This window comes from Brachyhypopomus gauderio, chromosome 2 (genome assembly GCF_052324685.1).
Source record: "Brachyhypopomus gauderio isolate BG-103 chromosome 2, BGAUD_0.2, whole genome shotgun sequence".
Lineage (NCBI taxonomy): Eukaryota > Metazoa > Chordata > Actinopteri > Gymnotiformes > Hypopomidae > Brachyhypopomus > Brachyhypopomus gauderio.
This window is the reverse complement of record NC_135212.1, coordinates 17,424,189-17,441,688: the sequence shown is the minus strand read 5'-3', so window position 1 is coordinate 17,441,688 and position 17,500 is coordinate 17,424,189. Positions and strand designations below refer to the sequence as shown.

Below are 17,500 nucleotides of genomic sequence, written 5' to 3'. Positions count from 1 at the left end.
TTTCAGGGTGAATTTCTATCCACTTTAGTAATCTAGTCACTCGGATTGCTACTCATCCTCTTAAACTCTTCCTCCAGGCCCACCAAAGCCAGGTAATCCTCCTCATCCTCTTCCGAGTTGGAGTCTCCGAGGCCGGCATGCTCTACGCTCTGCACCTCCGTGATGTGGAGGGCGGCACGGGATAGGGGCCGGGAGGCAGGGTGTGGCCGGCGGACGTGGGGGGGGGCAGCCAAACCCTCGCAGCCTCCAGCTGAGAGACCTGGAGCGGAGACAAAAGAGAGAATGTAGAGTTAAACAGCAGTGGAGGAAGAGATATATAGGAAAAGATAAGGATAGATCTGAGAGGTAGAAGGAAAGAATGAAAAAATTAAAGAGAAGAAACAGAGAGAAAGATGGAATGAGAGACAGAACCACAGGAAAATAAAGTAAATAAAGCAGGAGGTGAATGAGTGGCGGAAGGTTGTGGGGTGAACAGTGTTTAACCCTGACTGAGCCCCATCACAGCTAATCAAACTGAGCCCAGGTCTCTAACCCCCCCGCCACGCCCCCTCCAGCAATTACACCCTTCTGACCCCGCCTCCACCATAAAACACACACACACACACACACACACACACACACACACACACACACACACACACACACACACACACACACACACACACACACACACACACACACACACACACATTCCCTAACACCACATCAGATTCAATTCCCCAATTCCCCTATACACTGACACAATACACACATGCCCTGAGAGTCGGACAGAGCAGTAAAGGCTGTGTGTGTGCGTGTGTGCGTGTGTGTGTGTGTGTGTGTGTGTGTGTGTGTGTGTGTGCGTGTGTGCGTGTGTGTGTGTGTGTGTGTGTGTGTGTGCGTGTGCGCTCTCAGTCTTCTTCTACATGTCCACTCTCCTCTCCCCCCACATGAACACACACACACACACACACACACACACACACACACACACAGGGGCGAGGGTGCTGGGGAGAGGGTGTTGGGGCGAGGGTGTTGGGGAGAGGGTGCTGGGGCGAGGGTGTTGGGGAGAGGGTGCTGGGGAGAGGGTGTTGGGGAGAGGGTGCTGGGGAGAGGGTGCTGGGGAGAGGGGGTTGGGGAGAGGGTGTTGGGGAGAGGGTGCTGGGGAGAGGGTGTTGGGGCGAGGGTGTTGGGGCGAGGGTGTTGGGGAGAGGGTGCTGGGGAGAGGGTGTTGGGGCGAGGGTGTTGGGGCGAGGGTGTTGGGGAGAGGGTGCTGGGGAGAGGGTGTTGGGGCGAGGGTGCTGGGGAGAGGGTGTTGGGGAGAGGGTGTTGGGGAGAGGGTGCTGGGGAGAGGGTGTTGGGGTGAGGGTGTTGGGGCGAGGGTGTTGGGGAGAGGGTGCTGGGGCGAGGGTGTTGGGGCGAGGGTGTTGGGGAGAGGGTGCTGTGGAGACGGTGTTGGGGAGAGGGTGTTGGGGCGAGGGGGCTGATTGCACTTTTCTGCCGCTAATAGCATGTGATTATGCGTGAATGTGCGTAACTTTGCGCGAGACCGTGATTGTGCGTGAATGTGCGTAACTTTGCCCGAGACCGTGATTGTGCGTGATCGTACATGACCATTCAAGTGAAATGTTGTACGTGGTCATGTGCTATTTGGCAATATTTCTCTCATCTGCTACGTCATGTTTCTCCAGCAACCCCAAGCTAATCTCTCACTCCTCCCGTTGACCATCACACACACACACACACACACACACACACACACACACACACACACACACACACACACACACACACACACACACACACACACACACACACACACACAGAGGTCCTCGTTCCAGTCCCAGCACTAGATACAGACCGGACACAGCCAGGCTTAACCAGCCAGTGCTGAACACTCCCAGCTCAACTACAGGCATGTGGGAGGCCCATGGTGTCAGAGCTGAGACTGCAGCAGGTAATCACCTTAATTAAACATAATCTAATAATCTCGTTTAAAGAAGGTTCCTGCCCCTCCTCTCCATTAGCATTTGGGCATGTCAGAGTCAGTATGATAGTAAAGGGCTGATTTGACCAGGGGTGATGCCAACCATACATCATAGTTATGCTGTGATGATTTTGTTTTATGCAAATGTATAAATGTGTGTGTGTGTGTGTGTGTGTGTGTGTGTGTGTGTGTGTGTGTGTGTGTGTGTGTGTGTGTGTGTGTGTGTGTGTGTGTGTGTGTGTGTGTGAGAGAGAGAGAGAGAGAGAGAGAGAGAGAGAGATAGAGAGAGATAGAGAGAGATAGAGAGAGCTCATGCAGTCCGGGGCCTGCTGTAATTCTTCAGAAAACTCTTGCTGGACAGTGTGCTGTGGACAGTGTGATGGACAGTGTGCTGGACAGTGTGCTGTGGACAGTGTGCTGGACAGTGTGCTGTGCACAGTGTGCTGTGCACAGTGTGATGGACAGTGTGCTGTGGACAGTGTGCTGGGGACAGTGTGCTGGGGACAGTGTGTTGTGGACAGTGTGCTGTGGACAGTGTGCTGTGGACAGTGTGATGTAGACAGTGTGATGGACAGTGTGATGTAGACAGTGTGATGTAGACAGTGTGATGTATTGGTGTGCTGTGGACAGTGTGATGAACAGTGTGATGGACAGTGTGTTGTGGACAGTGTGATGGACAGTGTGCTGTGGACAGTGTGATGGACAGTGTGCTGTGGACAGTGTGATGGACAGTGTGCTGTGGACAGTGTGATGGACAGTGTGTTGTGGACAGTGTGCTGTGGACAGTGTGATGGACAGTGTGTTGTGGACAGTGTGTTGTGGACAGTGTGATGGACAGTGTGATAGACAGTGTGCTGTGGACAGTGTGATGGACAGTGTGTTGAGGACAGTGTGATGGACAGTGTGGTGTGGACAGTGTGCTGTGGACAGTGTGATGTAGACAGTGTGATGGACAGTGTGATGTAGACAGTGTGATGTATTGGTGTGCTGTGGACAGTGTGATGAACAGTGTGATGGACAGTGTGTTGTGGACAGTGTGATGGACAGTGTGCTGTGGACAGTGTGATGGACAGTGTGTTGTGGACAGTGTGCTGTGGACAGTGTGATGGACAGTGTGTTGTGGACAGTGTGTTGTGGACAGTGTGCTGTGGACAGTGTGATGGACAGTGTGATAGACAGTGTGCTGTGGACAGTGTGATGGACAGTGTGCTGGACAGTGTGCTGTGGACAGTGTGCTGTGGACAGTGTGCTGGACAGTGTGCTGTGGACAGTGTGCTGTGAACAGTGTGATGGACAGTGTGTTGTGGACAGTGTGTTGTGGACAGTGTGCTGTGGACAGTGTTCATGCCTCTTTAATTACATCCTGAGCCGTGCGGACAACCTCACGCTAAATCACACGCACACCGTTCCCACTTGAGATTGACCTTCGGCTGCGTTTGTTGGGCTATTGAGGCCGTCGTTGCCGTGAGTAACGCTGCGTCAGACGAGGCAGATGACGCAACGGGTAAACAAAGTATTTAGCCTTGCCAACGATGTGCCAGTGGAGCGGGCCTGCAATAAAATACCACCACATTTTGGCCCTGTAAATCTGGATGAAGTCCCATGGAGTGCTTAGTGTGTCCACGAGGTAGGGGGCTGACAGGAGCGATGGGGCTTTTATTTGCTAAGATGTCCGAGGAGGATTCAGTGCAGGGTAATTACAGCATTTTGGAAGGAGAGAAAGAAAGAGGAGTGCATTGTGGGATGCTGTTGGGGGAGGCTGTTCTCACCTGATAAATACGGCCTCCAGGGAGACTCGACACCATCGTTTGGGCTGGCTGCGTGTGGGGTCCTGCTGATTGGCTGGCTGTTAATCACCGTGGTGACCTGCTCTTCTTGGGCGTGAGGTTGGAGACTGCTGACCGGCCTCCAGCTGCCCTGACCTACAGAGACAGAGAAAAAGAGAGAAGGACAGAGAAAGAGAGAGAGAGAGAGAGAGAGAGAGAGAGAGAGAGAGAGAGAGAGAGAGAGAGAGAGAGAGAGAACACAGACAGAAAAGAAAAAATTAATAAAACTGAGTATTGGCAAATTATATTTGGCAAATAAAGTGCAAAGAGCACTATAATGAATCTGTGGTAACTATTTTACATCTCATTTGTTCCTACTAATTTTAGAAAGAAGAGGTCAAATCACATGATGCTGTATACTTGCAGCTAAAGCCACAGGAGGAAGAGAGACAGACCAAGGAAGACAGACGGGTGGGGGTGAGAGTGGAGAGGACGGGTGGAGGAGACAGACAGGGAGACAACAGACAGGGAGACGGGCTCCTGGTGGCAGCTGGGGGGTTAACGCAGGCGTCTTCTCTTCCTGCCTTAAACCACTGGTATAATTAAGCCGTTTTCCAGCCGGCTGGACACTGCCCTTGTCACTGGGCTCAGGGGAGCAGGAGATGTAGAGTCAGGCCAATAAAAGCCCTTAGATTACGGCACACCAGCGAGTAAAGAAAGGAGGGCTGGGGGACAAAAAATAAAAAAGGACGAGAGGGAAAAGTGATGGAGAGATGCACCAGGCGGACAAAAAAGAGATTAGGGAAAATACGCAAGTAAATGAGAATGGCTGGCAGGGAAATATCACTCCCCTGACCTTTCCTCCCTTTCATTAGCACAGAGCTCGATAATCATCACAGCGTTTGATACACGCTGTCTAACAACAAGACCATTACACTTCTGCTTGGCCCCGTCTCAACACACAGTTACCGCGCCTTCTAATAACGGCCATTTTCAAACATAGTTTTCTTTTTCTGGAGAAATCTTAGTGTTTACACTCTAAGTAATGGTCTCTTAAGAGTAGCTCATTACAAGGCGGGAAACAGGAGGAAGGGACTCAGGGGAATAAATGGCTATATGGGAAAGGCCTAATTTGCGCATATCTATTATCTTGCGGTCCTTTTTATTGGACGATCCGTCTAAGCGCAGAATAATTATTCGAGGAGGAGACGCCGATCTAAATGATGATGGCGTTCATTACGGCACGCCCGGCAGCGGGAAACACGGCTGCTTCATTCAGAGACTCGCTCTTTCATAACGCCACCAGCACTGTGCCTGATCTCACACACCCCTCACACACACCCCTCACACACACCCCTCTCTCCTATCAGAGGAGGATAGCATTTGGTCCCGTACAGCCAGACAGTGCAACACTTTCCTCCCTATGTCATCAGACTCCTCAGCTCCCAGAGAAATACTACAAATATTTAACAAAAATGGTCCTGTATTTCATGTACTGTTTACACTTCTTTAATGTTGAACCATAGGCCTGCAAGATTGTTTTTCATTAGAATTGGAATGATAAATAAATAAAAAGCCTATTGACACTTGGAAAATCAGACCAGTAGCTTAATGCAGATGTACTGTCAAATGTAATAATACATAGGATGAGCTGTTAAGATATCCTACATCAAACAATTAGGGTTTCATGTAGGGTCCAATCCATGTAGGGTACTGTCCTCTAAGAACCCACTACCTCACCAGCTTTCACAGAGATCAGCAGGTAAGCACCTGTGTTTCCTTAATTAAGCCCACATACATCAAAGGTATTCAGGGTGGCATGATGAGGGGAGAAAGAGTGTGTTGCCAGAGTTAGCGGAGGAACCTCCAGGCCCATCTGCACCTATTCTGCTTCTGTGCATATCCTCCCTACTGTAATTATATTATATTATTTAACATAGCTCTCATGTATGCATTAAGGACCTACAAATGTTATCTGGCAGATGGAGAGAAAAAAAACATAAATATCAATTCCAGGGGGCTCTGAAGAAGGTAATGAGAACATTTAAGGATTAATTAGAAGACAAAAATAGTGGTTAGGATTTTGATCCAGGGCACCCCGACCAGCTTAATGATTTACATGGTCGGTCTGATTAAGAGGCACCCAGTAACACGAACGTGTCAGTTCCTTCATCAGCCCTCATTACTAAGGAATATTCAGGTCAAATCTCGGTTCTTGGAGCAGGACTGTAGGAGCAGGACCAGGCCAAATTTCTCCAGCTACTCTGAAGTTCAGCACTGATTTACTCACCGATCTTACTTACATTTTTAATCAGTCTCTAAAAACGTATGGTTCCATTATGTTTTAAATCTGCCATCATCGTCAGTGTTCCTAGCAAGTCTACTGTAGTGTAACCTGTTTTAATGAGGACATGCACTGCTTACTTCTGTTAGTAAAACGTCCCTTGGCAAGGCAAGATAAGACAACATTTAAGTCAAGGTAAAAATAAAAAATAAAAGTAAAATAGAAAAGTAGTTAAATATAAAATAATTGAAATTATTTCAAATTATAAAGGAGCATAAATTCAAGTACGTGTAGGAGGAGATAAAGCCTTTGAAAGGTTGATTATTGGTGGCTTGTGAGTGCTGTGATGGATCCATCCGGTCTGCTCAGGTGCTCAGGTGCTAATGTATGCCAAGGATGGTGTGTCACCTTGACACAGGTACATATGAACAAGTTACATTAATAGATTACAGCTCTGAATTTATCACAATTTCACCTTGTTGGTTTTCTGGCAAGCTTCGGAGTCTTGGCATGCTCATCATTGGCAAAAACAGGTGAGAAAAATCAGCTTTCCGCTTATGCAAACGTGTTGGACAGGCTCGTCCCACTACGACACGTGGTTAGAGGGCTGGAAGATTAACGTCTTTCATAGCCTTCCCCACTTGCGTGCGAGTGAGCGGCTGCTGTGGATATGAGGTGTTCCTGTGGTCTGTGTCCCAAAGCTGCGTCTCGTACCCGCGGGGCTCTGTGTCAGAACAGACCCGCGTAACACTTCCTTGATTGAGGACAGAAATAACCGTGGCAGTAGAGAGGGAACGCTCAACTGTTCTTTATAGTGAATGAAAATCAGGCCTGTAATTGCACTGTTGGGTTACAATTTAGATTTGGTTTTGAACGCATGCACACACACACGAACGCACATACAGAGACACACACGTCTACTTGAGCACTGGAGATAAGGTGGGAACACAGGTGCAGGTGGGGAGAAGAACATTATCAACCATGAAGTGCATTAAGTGGCCCTTAGTAACACATCCTTTATTTCTATGGTAATACTGCCTAGTGTCTCACTCTAGTCTCAGGTGAACATAAACTGTCCCTCTTGACAGAGAATAGATGTCTTTCATTTTCTTTGCCACTTATTAAACAGCTCCACTCTGCATGGAACAATAATGTCATAAATGGAACATGACTTATGGCAGAGTTGTGGCCCAGCAAAGGTTACTCTTTTGTGACTAAAAAAACTATGCAATATATTTATTCTGTCTGTATAATTTCTTTCTTCTGTTCAAGTACAGACCTCTTGTGAGGTCTGCAGGTCTCTGAGGAGGGCTTGGAGGCGGAGCTGGGCTTGGAGGCGGAGCTGGGCTTGGAGGCGGAGCTGGGCTTGCCACCGACTGTCCAGAGTTCAATCCCAGGGTGAAGAAGCCCTCCAGCCCACAGTATTCTCCGGATACGCTGGTCTCTCGCTGGGCTAGTGAACTGAGAGCCTGAAGAGGGCAGAAGAAGGGTCTGCTTCAGAACCACATACACCCCGTATACCCCATACACACTTTTAACGCTGCTGTACTTGAACTAAATTATCCTCATATCTTGATGGCTATCGCTACAATACCGTTCTAAGTACGACATTTGCTATCCTGGCCTCTGTAACAAGCAACTTGATTAACAGTTAAACTATTAATCAGGAAACATCTACAGAAGGATCCACATGTCCATCAGTTAATGTGGCCATGTGAGAGGTTAGACTGCGTCTTTGGGAGGGGCTTTGGAGAAGGGTTTGGATGGGGGGAGGGGTGTTGGAAAAGGGATCGAATGGAGGGAGATGTTTTGGAGAAGGGTTTGGATGGGGGTGTTGGAGAAGGGTTTGAAGGGAGGGGTTTTAGCAAAGGGTTTTGATGAAGGGAGGGTTTTGGAGAAGGGTGTGGATAGAGGGAGGGAGGGGTTTTGGAGAAGGGTGTGGATAGAGGGAGGGAGGGGTTTTGGAGAAGGGTGTGGATAGAGGGAGGGAGGGTTTTGGAGAAGGGTGTGGATAGAGGGAGGGAGGGGTTTTGGAGAAGGGTGTGGATAGAGGGAGGGAGGGTTTTGGAGAAGGGTGTGGATAGAGGGAGGGAGGGTTTTGGAGAAGGGTGTGGATAGAGGGAGGGAGGGGTTTTGGAGAAGGGTGTGGATAGAGGGAGGGAGGGGTTTTGGAGAAGGGTGTGGATAGAGGGAGGGAGGGTTTTGGAGAAGGGTGTGGATAGAGGGAGGGAGGGGTTTTGGAGAAGGGTGTGGATAGAGGGAGGGAGGGTTTTGGAGAAGGGTGTGGATAGAGGGAGGGAGGGTTTTGGAGAAGGGTGTGGATAGAGGGAGGGAGGGAGGGTTTTGGAGAAGGGTGTGGATAGAGGGAGGGAGGGTTTTGGAGAAGGGTGTGGATAGAGGGAGGGAGGGTTTTGGAGAAGGGTGTGGATAGAGGGAGGGAGGGTTTTGGAGAAGGGTGTGGATAGAGGGAGGGAGGGTTTTGGAGAAGGGTGTGGATAGAGGGAGGGAGGGGTTTTGGAGAAGGGTGTGGATAGAGGGAGGGAGGGTTTTGGAGAAGGGTGTGGATAGAGGGAGGGAGGGTTTTGGATAGAGGGCACTGGACTGTGTAAGACAGAAGTGAGCAAGAACTGTATCATCGATTTCAGCTGCTTTATCATGCAAGTCAACGGCTCGGTTGGGAGAGAACAAAGGAGTGAAAAAATCAGTTATATACACGTGAGTGTGAACATACAGGACAATATAGCAACTCTATGGGGGGGGTGAAGGTTTGAAAGGAAATGAGTAATATTCCCCTTCTGATTGTTACCAGACTGCTGTCCTTTTGATATGAAATTGGATAAACTACAAAGGCATGATAGTAATTAATCATGAACACCCTGAAGAACATGATTTCTGATAGCCAGACAAAAGAGTTGAGATAAGACTGATCTCTGATCAGACATTTAATTTCAGGTGTTTAATAAAAATGTCTCCTCTCCCCCTCCCCTCTGTGTCTCTCCCTGTTGCGGTCTCTCTCCCTGGAGAACCATTAAAGCCCAGTCTTCCCTGTATGACTGCTTCTTCCTGCTGGAGCGCGTGAGTTCAGTGATAGTATGGGTGATTAATGCTCCTCCACACACCGCACAATAGCAGCAGTGTGAAAGTGATGCTTGTGATCAGGCCAAAGTGAATGATGGTTCACTCGCTGAGTCAGTGAACAGCTGCTGAATCTCAGCAAGGCCGGTACAGTGTTTGATCCGTGTGAGCACCTCAGCACACGTCACCTCTTTCTCAGAACATGCAGATGCCATTCAACCTCACGGAAATCTAGAAATTGGCCATGGAGTTACGAAAGCTGCATTGATCCAGAGAGGATACTGAGCTGTGCAGTGGCGTGGCCCTCAGGGGCCCTCAGGGGCTGAGGTCGCAAAGTGGGACTCGCTGCTCTAAAGGATGCTTTGCTCACCAGGGACGGTTCAGTAAAACGGCCCAATGGTGGGGTTGCCTGCCCCGCACACAGGAGGTCCTGAGAGAGGAGAGGGATGTCACCAGGAGAAGGAGAGCACTGGAGAGATGGAGAGCTACCCTTCTCCTCCTCCTCCTCCCCTTCATCCTCTTCTTCATCCTCCTGCTCTCGCTGACCTGCACGTCTCTTCATCTCTTCATCGGAGGAGTCGTCTTCGGTGGGAATCAGGTCCGTGCAATCGCTTGATCTGTCAGAATCTGGCCAAAGCGACAGTGAGAAAGAAATGTTAGAGAAGAATTCAGAGGAGTCAACAGAAGGCTCTCCGAGAGGATTCAGGTACGTGCTTCATCTAACAGATCACAGTGAGCTACACAAACAGCATCAAGCATGCCCTGCCTCTTCTGAAATGAAATGAAATGTGCCATATTTGTCAATTGGGATTTTTCACTGCAATCGAAATTTGTCCTCCTTTTAACCCATCTGTGCAGTCAGAACACACACACACACTAGTTATCACTAGGGGGTTGTGGATCACACGTGCCCAGAGCGGTGGCCAGCCCTAGCCCGGCGCCCGGGGAGCAGTTGGGGTTAGGTGCCTTGCTCAAGGGCACCTCAGTCATGGCCTCAGGTCTGAGAATCGAACCCACGACCCTCCGTACCACAGGACCGGTTCCGTACCACAGGATCATGACTGCCACCATTCTGCTCCGTTTCACTCAGAGACTTTGTCCTTCTTTCTGTCTCTCTCATCTCAATCTCAGTCCAAGTCTCTCTCCCTCACATTCTCTGTCTCTGCTTAATGCATTAATAAAGTCTAAAATGCTGATGTCAACACCATTGTGCCTGTCAGCATATAAAGCTCAGAGCGCCTGCTGTGGAGGAACTGTGACAAGCCTCTGTGTGTGTGTGTGTGTGTGTGTGTGTGTGTGCGTGTGCACTCACATCCGTTTATGTGACTTAGGATGCTAGAGTTCCTGCAGCACTCCATGTGTGTGTTTGACTGGGTGTGTATGTATCTGTATTTCTCTATTGTTACTCTCTGATTTAGATTGTGGGAGCCCTGGGGATGCTGGTGATTAGGTTCCTGCCCTTTTCTAGAGCTGTTCTTCACTGCGTAATTACCTTCCTGCCTGGCCTAACACTATGCCAAGGATTTACTTAAAACTCTAATCGATAGATAAAGAAGAAAGCCTTTATTGCTCTGTCTAAATTGACTTTGGCAGGGGAGCAGGGACAGTGTGGAGAGGCAATCACCAGCAAGGACACTGCTTCAGAAACAAAACCCACAAACACGGTGAGTGTTGGTCTGCAGCAAAGCCCCCGCCACAGACAGGCAATTAGCACTGCTCTCTGTCAACCCAAACGACAAGCTCTCCTCTTTATAATGTTGTTGTTTTCACCTGGGTCTCTAAGCACACTGACCCGACAGGCTCATCGGTGGAGAGAGTCCGGGTCCGGGAGACGGCAGGAGCAGCGGAGGCATCCCGCTCGGGTTCCTTGACCTTGTGACCAGGTCCGTATGACCTGGCCAGGAGCCCAGAAGGTCCTCGTGTTCTGGGGAGCCGCAGGACAGCAGTGCGTCCGCAGGGGCAGGAGGCCGAACCGAGTCTGGCCGGGACCCAGGTCTGAAAGAGCAGCGCTCTGGCGGCGGTGGGGAGGGACACGGGGTTTGGTCAGGCGTTGAAGGAGAAGGAGACCAGCGGACCACGGCTCTGTTTGACAGAGCGGCCTGTGTGGAGGTGCGGTGGGAGGTGAGCGGTGGGTGGTGCGGAGGGAGGGGGGGGGAGGAGACCCGGTCTGGAGCGTCCGGACAGCCTGGGTTGCCCCCTTCCCGAGAAAACCCCAGAGAGGAGGAGAACTCTGTACGTTTCGTACTGGGTTTTGGCGCAGGAGTTGGTGTTGATGGACACGGCTGAGGTGAGGCACTGAGGCTGAGCGGCTTCACCTGCCGTACCGCCCTCGATGAACGAGCGTTTAGCTGTGCTGAGGCGGATAACCCAACAGAGGGGCCCTCAAAGTCTGGAGCCTGAAGCTTCTGGGATGTAACTAATGATGAGAGCGGCTCAGATGGTTCTGGCTGGCCAGCCGGACGTGCTGCCGCTTCAGTTTGGTCCAGTGCGGAGCTCCTGGCTGAGGAGTACAGCGACTCCACTGGACACGAACCCCCCTCTTCTGTCTGGCTTCTGGAAAGTGTAGATAAGTTCTCCCTTCCTTGAATTGATCTTTGAGGATGGAAAACAAAAACGGACAAAAACATATAACTGATATCTAACAACAAATCCCAGAATGCAATTGCGAGATGATCAAAAACACATATTGCTCTTTACAAACATGACTGTCAATATGCCACCGCAGTGGCATATCCATTACGCTGGGATTTGTGCCTCAGAATGAGATGTGCGCCGCAGCTGTTATGGCTGTTTTCCTCCATCAAGTTTCTTTCCTACGCGTAACCTGCCTTACTTTCGCTTATCGTCTCTCTGTCGGACTCCAGAGGTGCCGTTCACCAGCGTGTCTCCGGTGTCCTGCAAGAATTAAACCCACAAAACAACCGAGAGGAAAACAGCTTCGGAGAGGAGATTAAAACGGGCCGGTTCCTATGCCCATCATGGGCCCGGCTGCAGCCGCCCAACAGATAACCGAATATCTCAACTTCTCACGCCTGCAGGTGATTGGTACGGCGGGCGCGGAGAGAGGGTGGAGCCCGGGGCCGAGGATTACCTGCTCCGTCTCCATGATACTCAGGCTCGTGACGGACGCATCACCCGCTCCTCCTCCTGCTCCTGCAGGGCCGGGGACGGCAAACAAGGAGGCGCAGTAGCGACGCAGGTCTAGTTCCTCCTCTGCAGCACACGGGTGAGAGAGATAGAGAGACTAGAGTTAGTCCGACAGGTGGAAACCTATGAAGAAATGTTTCAGTACATCAAAGTGCAAAACCAAACAAAAGTGAAATCATTTAATACAATAATATTTAAAGATTTTTAAAGATTAAAAAAACTAATTGGCGGCAAGAATTGAACATGACACGTTTTAAAGATATCAGTTGATCTACTTCACTCCTGTGTTTTATCATGAAGGCACAGTCGTGGTATAAAGCTGCTAGCAAGTGACTGAAGGACAGTGGGGCAAGGAATGGAACATGCTAATTTAAAGTCCACATGCTAATTTAAAGCACATTCTTCTGTATGAAGACTAATAAATTAATGTCCTTTTGAAATATTTGAACATTTATGTAAAATCAACACTTTCATGTCCTCCAACAGACAAGCGGCTGTGGTTATCAGGGAATAGTCTGAAGAGACTGAACGGCTGAACGCAATTAACTTGTACGGTTCTGTTCAAATGTCATGTGCAAAACACATGTTTTATTCATGAGAACAGGGCGGCGTACAGTCTGGGGGAAGAGGGAGATCCACTGCCTGGCCTCCACTCCTCTGCTCAGGGGTGTGCGTGCTCACCGGGCTGGGCGGTGGGCCGGAGGGAGAGGTGTGGGTCTGAACCCGGGCCTGTGCGCATGATTAAAAGTGGCACTGCATGAGAGCCCAGCCTCGGGTGATCTGGATGAGTGGAAAAGGACTCAGAGATTCTGAAAGGGTGCCGGGACGGTTCAGGGGGCAAAGGTAGAGAGAGGTGCCCGGTGTCGGAGGGTCGGACAGGGCTTGAGCCCGAGGACGGCACCGCTCCCTTGACAGCTCCCTCTCCTCACGTCCAGAACCCCGAGCCGCCGTGCCTTCCCGGCTGTCAGAGGCCTCCACCGGCCCATCAGACTCTCTGGGCAGTGTAATAAGAGCCCTGTGATTAACCTTCAGTGGTGGGGCGTGATGGATTGGCACTCCCTGCTACAGGAGTTCCACTCACCCGAACACGGAGAGAGTGAAAAACTAACTTTCTTGGGAGTGTGTGCACCTGTGTGTGTGTGTGTGTGTGTGTGCGCGCAGCCATGCACATGTGTCCATCCATTTTGTGAGGCTGTCGAGTGGAGAAGGTGTGGAGAAGGTGTGGAGAAGGTGTGGAGAAGGTGTGGAGAAGGTGTGGAGAAGGTGTGGAGAAGGTGTCTTATACACGATTCCCTTTACTGACTCTAACGCTGTTTTGTGGCTGAATTACACCATATGAGTAAATGGCTATTTCTTTATCATAGCAGTTGAGTGTGTGTGTGCGTGTGTGTGCGTGTGTGTGTGTGTGTGTGTGTGTGTGTGTGTGTGTGTGTGTGTGTGTGTGTGTGTGTGTGTGTGTGTGTGTGTGCGTGCGTGTGCGTGTGTGTGCGTGCGTGCGCGCGCGTGCGTGCGTGTGTGTGTGCGTGCGTGTGCGTGTGTGTGCGTGCGTGCGCGCGCGTGCGTGTGTGTGTGTGTGCGTGCGTGCGTGTGTGTGTGTGCGTGTGTGTGTGTGCGTGTGTGGGTGGGCTGGTGTTGTGTAACAGTGCTAACCTGTTAGTTCATTCTCTTCGCTGGGCTGTGAGGTTGAGTGTGGGATCGGAGCCTCCAGCGTGCTTGGTGCTGACTGCAGCCGGTACGACTGGATCTGCCTTCTGAAGGACAGAGAGAGCAAACACCACGGCCATGCAGCGGGAGTCCAAACCCGCTCAAAATCCCCTTGACGCATGGCCACCCATTACACACCACGACTACACACCATTTCCACCGGCTGTGTTACGGTATTAAGGTCAGGCCTGCTAGCAAATTAGATGATGTTAATAATGAGGACATAATGCAGCGTTTCCTAAGCCCAGTCCTGGGGAAGCTGGATTCATCCCATATGCTGTTTTGTTTGGCTGCTCCGCTCAGCCCCACCTAGCTAATGAAGGACTCGACCGCTAACGGCTTGATACACATTCAGCAGAAACACCATCATGATCCTGGACTGGGATACGCTGATCTTGTGCTTGTGTCTCTGTGGCAAAAGGAATATGTAACAAACAAAGGAGTCAGAAACATTGGTCAGAAAAGGAGGGGCAGTTAGTGTCCTGAATCAGTGTTGAGAATCCTAAGGCAGAGTCACGAATCAGTATTGTGAATACTGACCCTTTGTGAATGCTCACCCTTAAACAACATACAAGTACCAGTAAGGGAGAAAAACGCTTTACTTATTCATTTTTCTTTCCCTTTTCCAAGCCTCTCTCTCGTTTTCATGGTTTCTCCCCTCCAGTGAACTCTTTCTAGTCCACACACATACACCCAGTGCTCTGTTCACCCTTTTCCTCAGCAGACAATTATACTGAAATAAGGGCAATTAAATGGCTTTACAACTGAGACCCTCTGAAGCCCTTTGAATAGGTGACCCAAAAACCATGGCAACACTCTAACACTTACGCAACGGTGACATGGCTCAACAAGCTTAGCAGCAGGTTTGCATTGAGGGAGAAGCAGTTTAGACGATTTATGTTACTCCATTTTAAAGAGAGAGACACATTGTTCGCCCCAAGCCCACTGACCAAAATTCTTAAATATACCTAGAATTCTTATTCAAACGGCAGGAGAACAGACCCATCAACAACTCACGAGTTCACCAGTCAATGCCAAGAAATCCTGCCTCCTCTAACAAACCCCCCCCCCAAAACAACAGACCGTTTGAGGTGTTCCCAAAATGAACACCCACCAAGGGTCAAATATGGGTAAGATTTGTGGGTGAAGCTCGGCTGATTTATACAGCTGAGCTCTGTCTATGAGGCATTGGGCAGGAAGTGTCTGTCCGTCTGGGCTCGGTCTCGGCCGTGTGGGTGTGGCGGGGCGGCCGGCCGCTCCACCCTCGCTGCTGCTCCACCTGGCCATGGAAGCGGCCCAGCAGTGGGTGGAGCTAGCAGTGGGTGGAGCTAGCAGTGGGTGGAGCTAGCAGTGGTGGAGCGAGCAGTGGGTGGAGCTAGCAGTGGGTGGAGCTAGCAGTGGTGGAGCTAGCAGTGGGTGGAGCTAGCAGTGGGTGGAGCTAGCAGTGGGTGGAGCTAGCAGTGGTGGAGCTAGCAGTGGGTGGAGCTAGCAGTGGTGGAGCTAGCAGTGGGTGGAGCTAGCAGTGGTGGAGCTATCAGTGGGTGGAGCTAGCAGTGGGTGGAGCTAGCAGTGGTGGAGCTAGCAGTGGGTGGAGCTAGCAGCTCGCTCCAAATCCACGCACTGCACTCACAACCACATCACTCATTAGCTCTGAACTGTTTCCTTATTCTACTTCTGATAGCTGCTTGCTGTCCGAAAATGCCAGAAATTTACATCAGCACACTTGAAGATGAGATATATTCCTGCAAAGAAACATACACTGGTTGTATATGTCATAAAATATGTGTATTTTCATCATTTCAACTCCCTTTATCTGTAAAATAGGTCCACCACAAAGTAGCCAATCGTTCACTGTTCAATTACAAACCAGTGATTACAGAGTCTAGGACCAGAAAGTGAATTTGAGGTCTGGAGTCGAAGCCCTTTGATATCGAGCACAATGAATGAACCATTCCAAACACAGCACTGCTGTTTTATCTGAGCATGTTTGGGTTTGGTGTTGTTGGTGGGGCTGTGTGGGGCCGTGTGGGGCCGTGTGGGGCTGTGTGGGGCTGAGCTGTTGTGCCTTGGGTTGCAGAGGAATCCAGGCAGTGACAGTGATACCTCACCAATGGATCATTTCTCATAGCCAAAAACAGTGACCCCAAAACCAACGGACCTGTTCACTGGTGAACATGACACCCCCCCCACACACACACACACCAACCAGAGCTGTCAGTGTCCAAGCACATCCCACTTAGTATTCTGCGGTCTGCACGCCACATTCAGCATAGAATTAATCGAATGGCAAATGTTTGTGTATATGGATGTTACCGGTGACATCGTAGGTAAATTGAGCTCTTACGGAATTCACTGGGGAGAGAAGCAAAATAATGTAAAGCCTGCTGACTTTAAATTAGGAATTGTTAAACCATTAATTGATCTCACATAAAATGTAATTGGGGCCCAGGAGGCTAAGAGATTTAGCATCTGCTTCTATATGGAGGTGGGTGTGTAGGCTGGGAGGAGCCCTGCTCACCTGTTTCTATATGGAGGTGGGTGTGTGGGCTGGGAGGAGCCCTGCTCACCTGTTTCTATATGGAGGTGGGTGTGTAGGCTGGGAGGAGCCCTGCTCACCTGTTTCTATATGGAGGTGGGTGTGTGGGCTGGGAGGAGCCCTGCTCACCTGTTTCTATATGGAGGTGAGTGTGTGGGCTGGGAGGAGCCCTGCTCACCTGTTTCTATATGGAGGTGAGTGTGTAGGCTGGGAGGAGCCCTGCTCACCTGTTTCTATATGGAGGTGAGTGTGTAGGCTGGGAGGAGCCCTGCTCACCTGTTTCTATATGGAGGTGGGTGTGTGGGCTGGGAGGAGCCCTGCTCACCTGTTTCTATATGGAGGTGGGTGTGTGGGCTGGGAGGAGACCTGCTCACCTGTTTCTATATGGAGGTGAGTGTGTGGGCTGGGAGGAGCCCTGCTCACCTGTTTCTATATGGAGGTGGCTGTGTAGGCTGGGAGGAGCCCTGCTCACCTGTTTCTATATGGAGGTGGGTGTGTAGGCTGGGAGGAGCCCTGCTCACCTGTTTCTATATGGAGGTGGGTGTGTGGGCTGGGAGGAGCCCTGCTCACCTGTTTCTATATGGAGGTGGGTGTGTGGGCTGGGAGGAGCCCTGCTCACCTGTTTCTATATGGAGGTGGGTGTGTGGGCTGGGAGGAGCCCTGCTCACCTGTTTCTATATGGAGGTGGGTGTGTGGGCTGGGAGGAGCCCTGCTCACCTGTTTCTATATGGAGGTGGGTGTGTAGGCTGGGAGGAGCCCTGCTCACCTGTTTCTATATGGAGGTGGGTGTGTGGGCTGGGAGGAGCCCTGCTCACCTGTTTCTATATGGAGGTGAGTGTGTGGGCTGGGAGGAGCCCTGCTCACCTGTTTCTATATGGAGGTGAGTGTGTAGGCTGGGAGGAGCCCTGCTCACCTGTTTCTATATGGAGGTGAGTGTGTAGGCTGGGAGGAGCCCTGCTCACCTGTTTCTATATGGAGGTGGGTGTGTGGGCTGGGAGGAGCCCTGCTCACCTGTTTCTATA

At 50.5% G+C, this 17,500-nt stretch overlaps 1 protein-coding gene across 3 annotated transcripts in view; it reads right to left on the bottom strand.

Annotated features, from left to right (window-relative positions):
* The window catches only part of zbbx (zinc finger, B-box domain containing), a 35,623-nt gene that overhangs the window by 150 nt on the left and 17,973 nt on the right, over window positions 1–17,500 (bottom strand). For all 3 annotated transcript variants that reach the window (XM_076989136.1, XM_076989138.1, XM_076989139.1), the window contains 8 exons: window positions 13,889–13,989; window positions 12,183–12,304; window positions 11,925–11,986; window positions 10,884–11,683; window positions 9,462–9,718; window positions 7,296–7,485; window positions 3,736–3,888; window positions 1–259 (listed from right to left, as the gene is read on the bottom strand). The exon at window positions 1–259 is cut by the window's left edge and continues 150 nt beyond it. In XM_076989136.1, coding sequence (XP_076845251.1) covers window positions 33–259; window positions 3,736–3,888; window positions 7,296–7,485; window positions 9,462–9,718; window positions 10,884–11,683; window positions 11,925–11,986; window positions 12,183–12,304; window positions 13,889–13,989 — 1,912 coding nt within the window. In that variant the 3' untranslated portion in view covers window positions 1–32. The remainder of the gene's footprint in view (window positions 260–3,735; window positions 3,889–7,295; window positions 7,486–9,461; window positions 9,719–10,883; window positions 11,684–11,924; window positions 11,987–12,182; window positions 12,305–13,888; window positions 13,990–17,500) is intronic.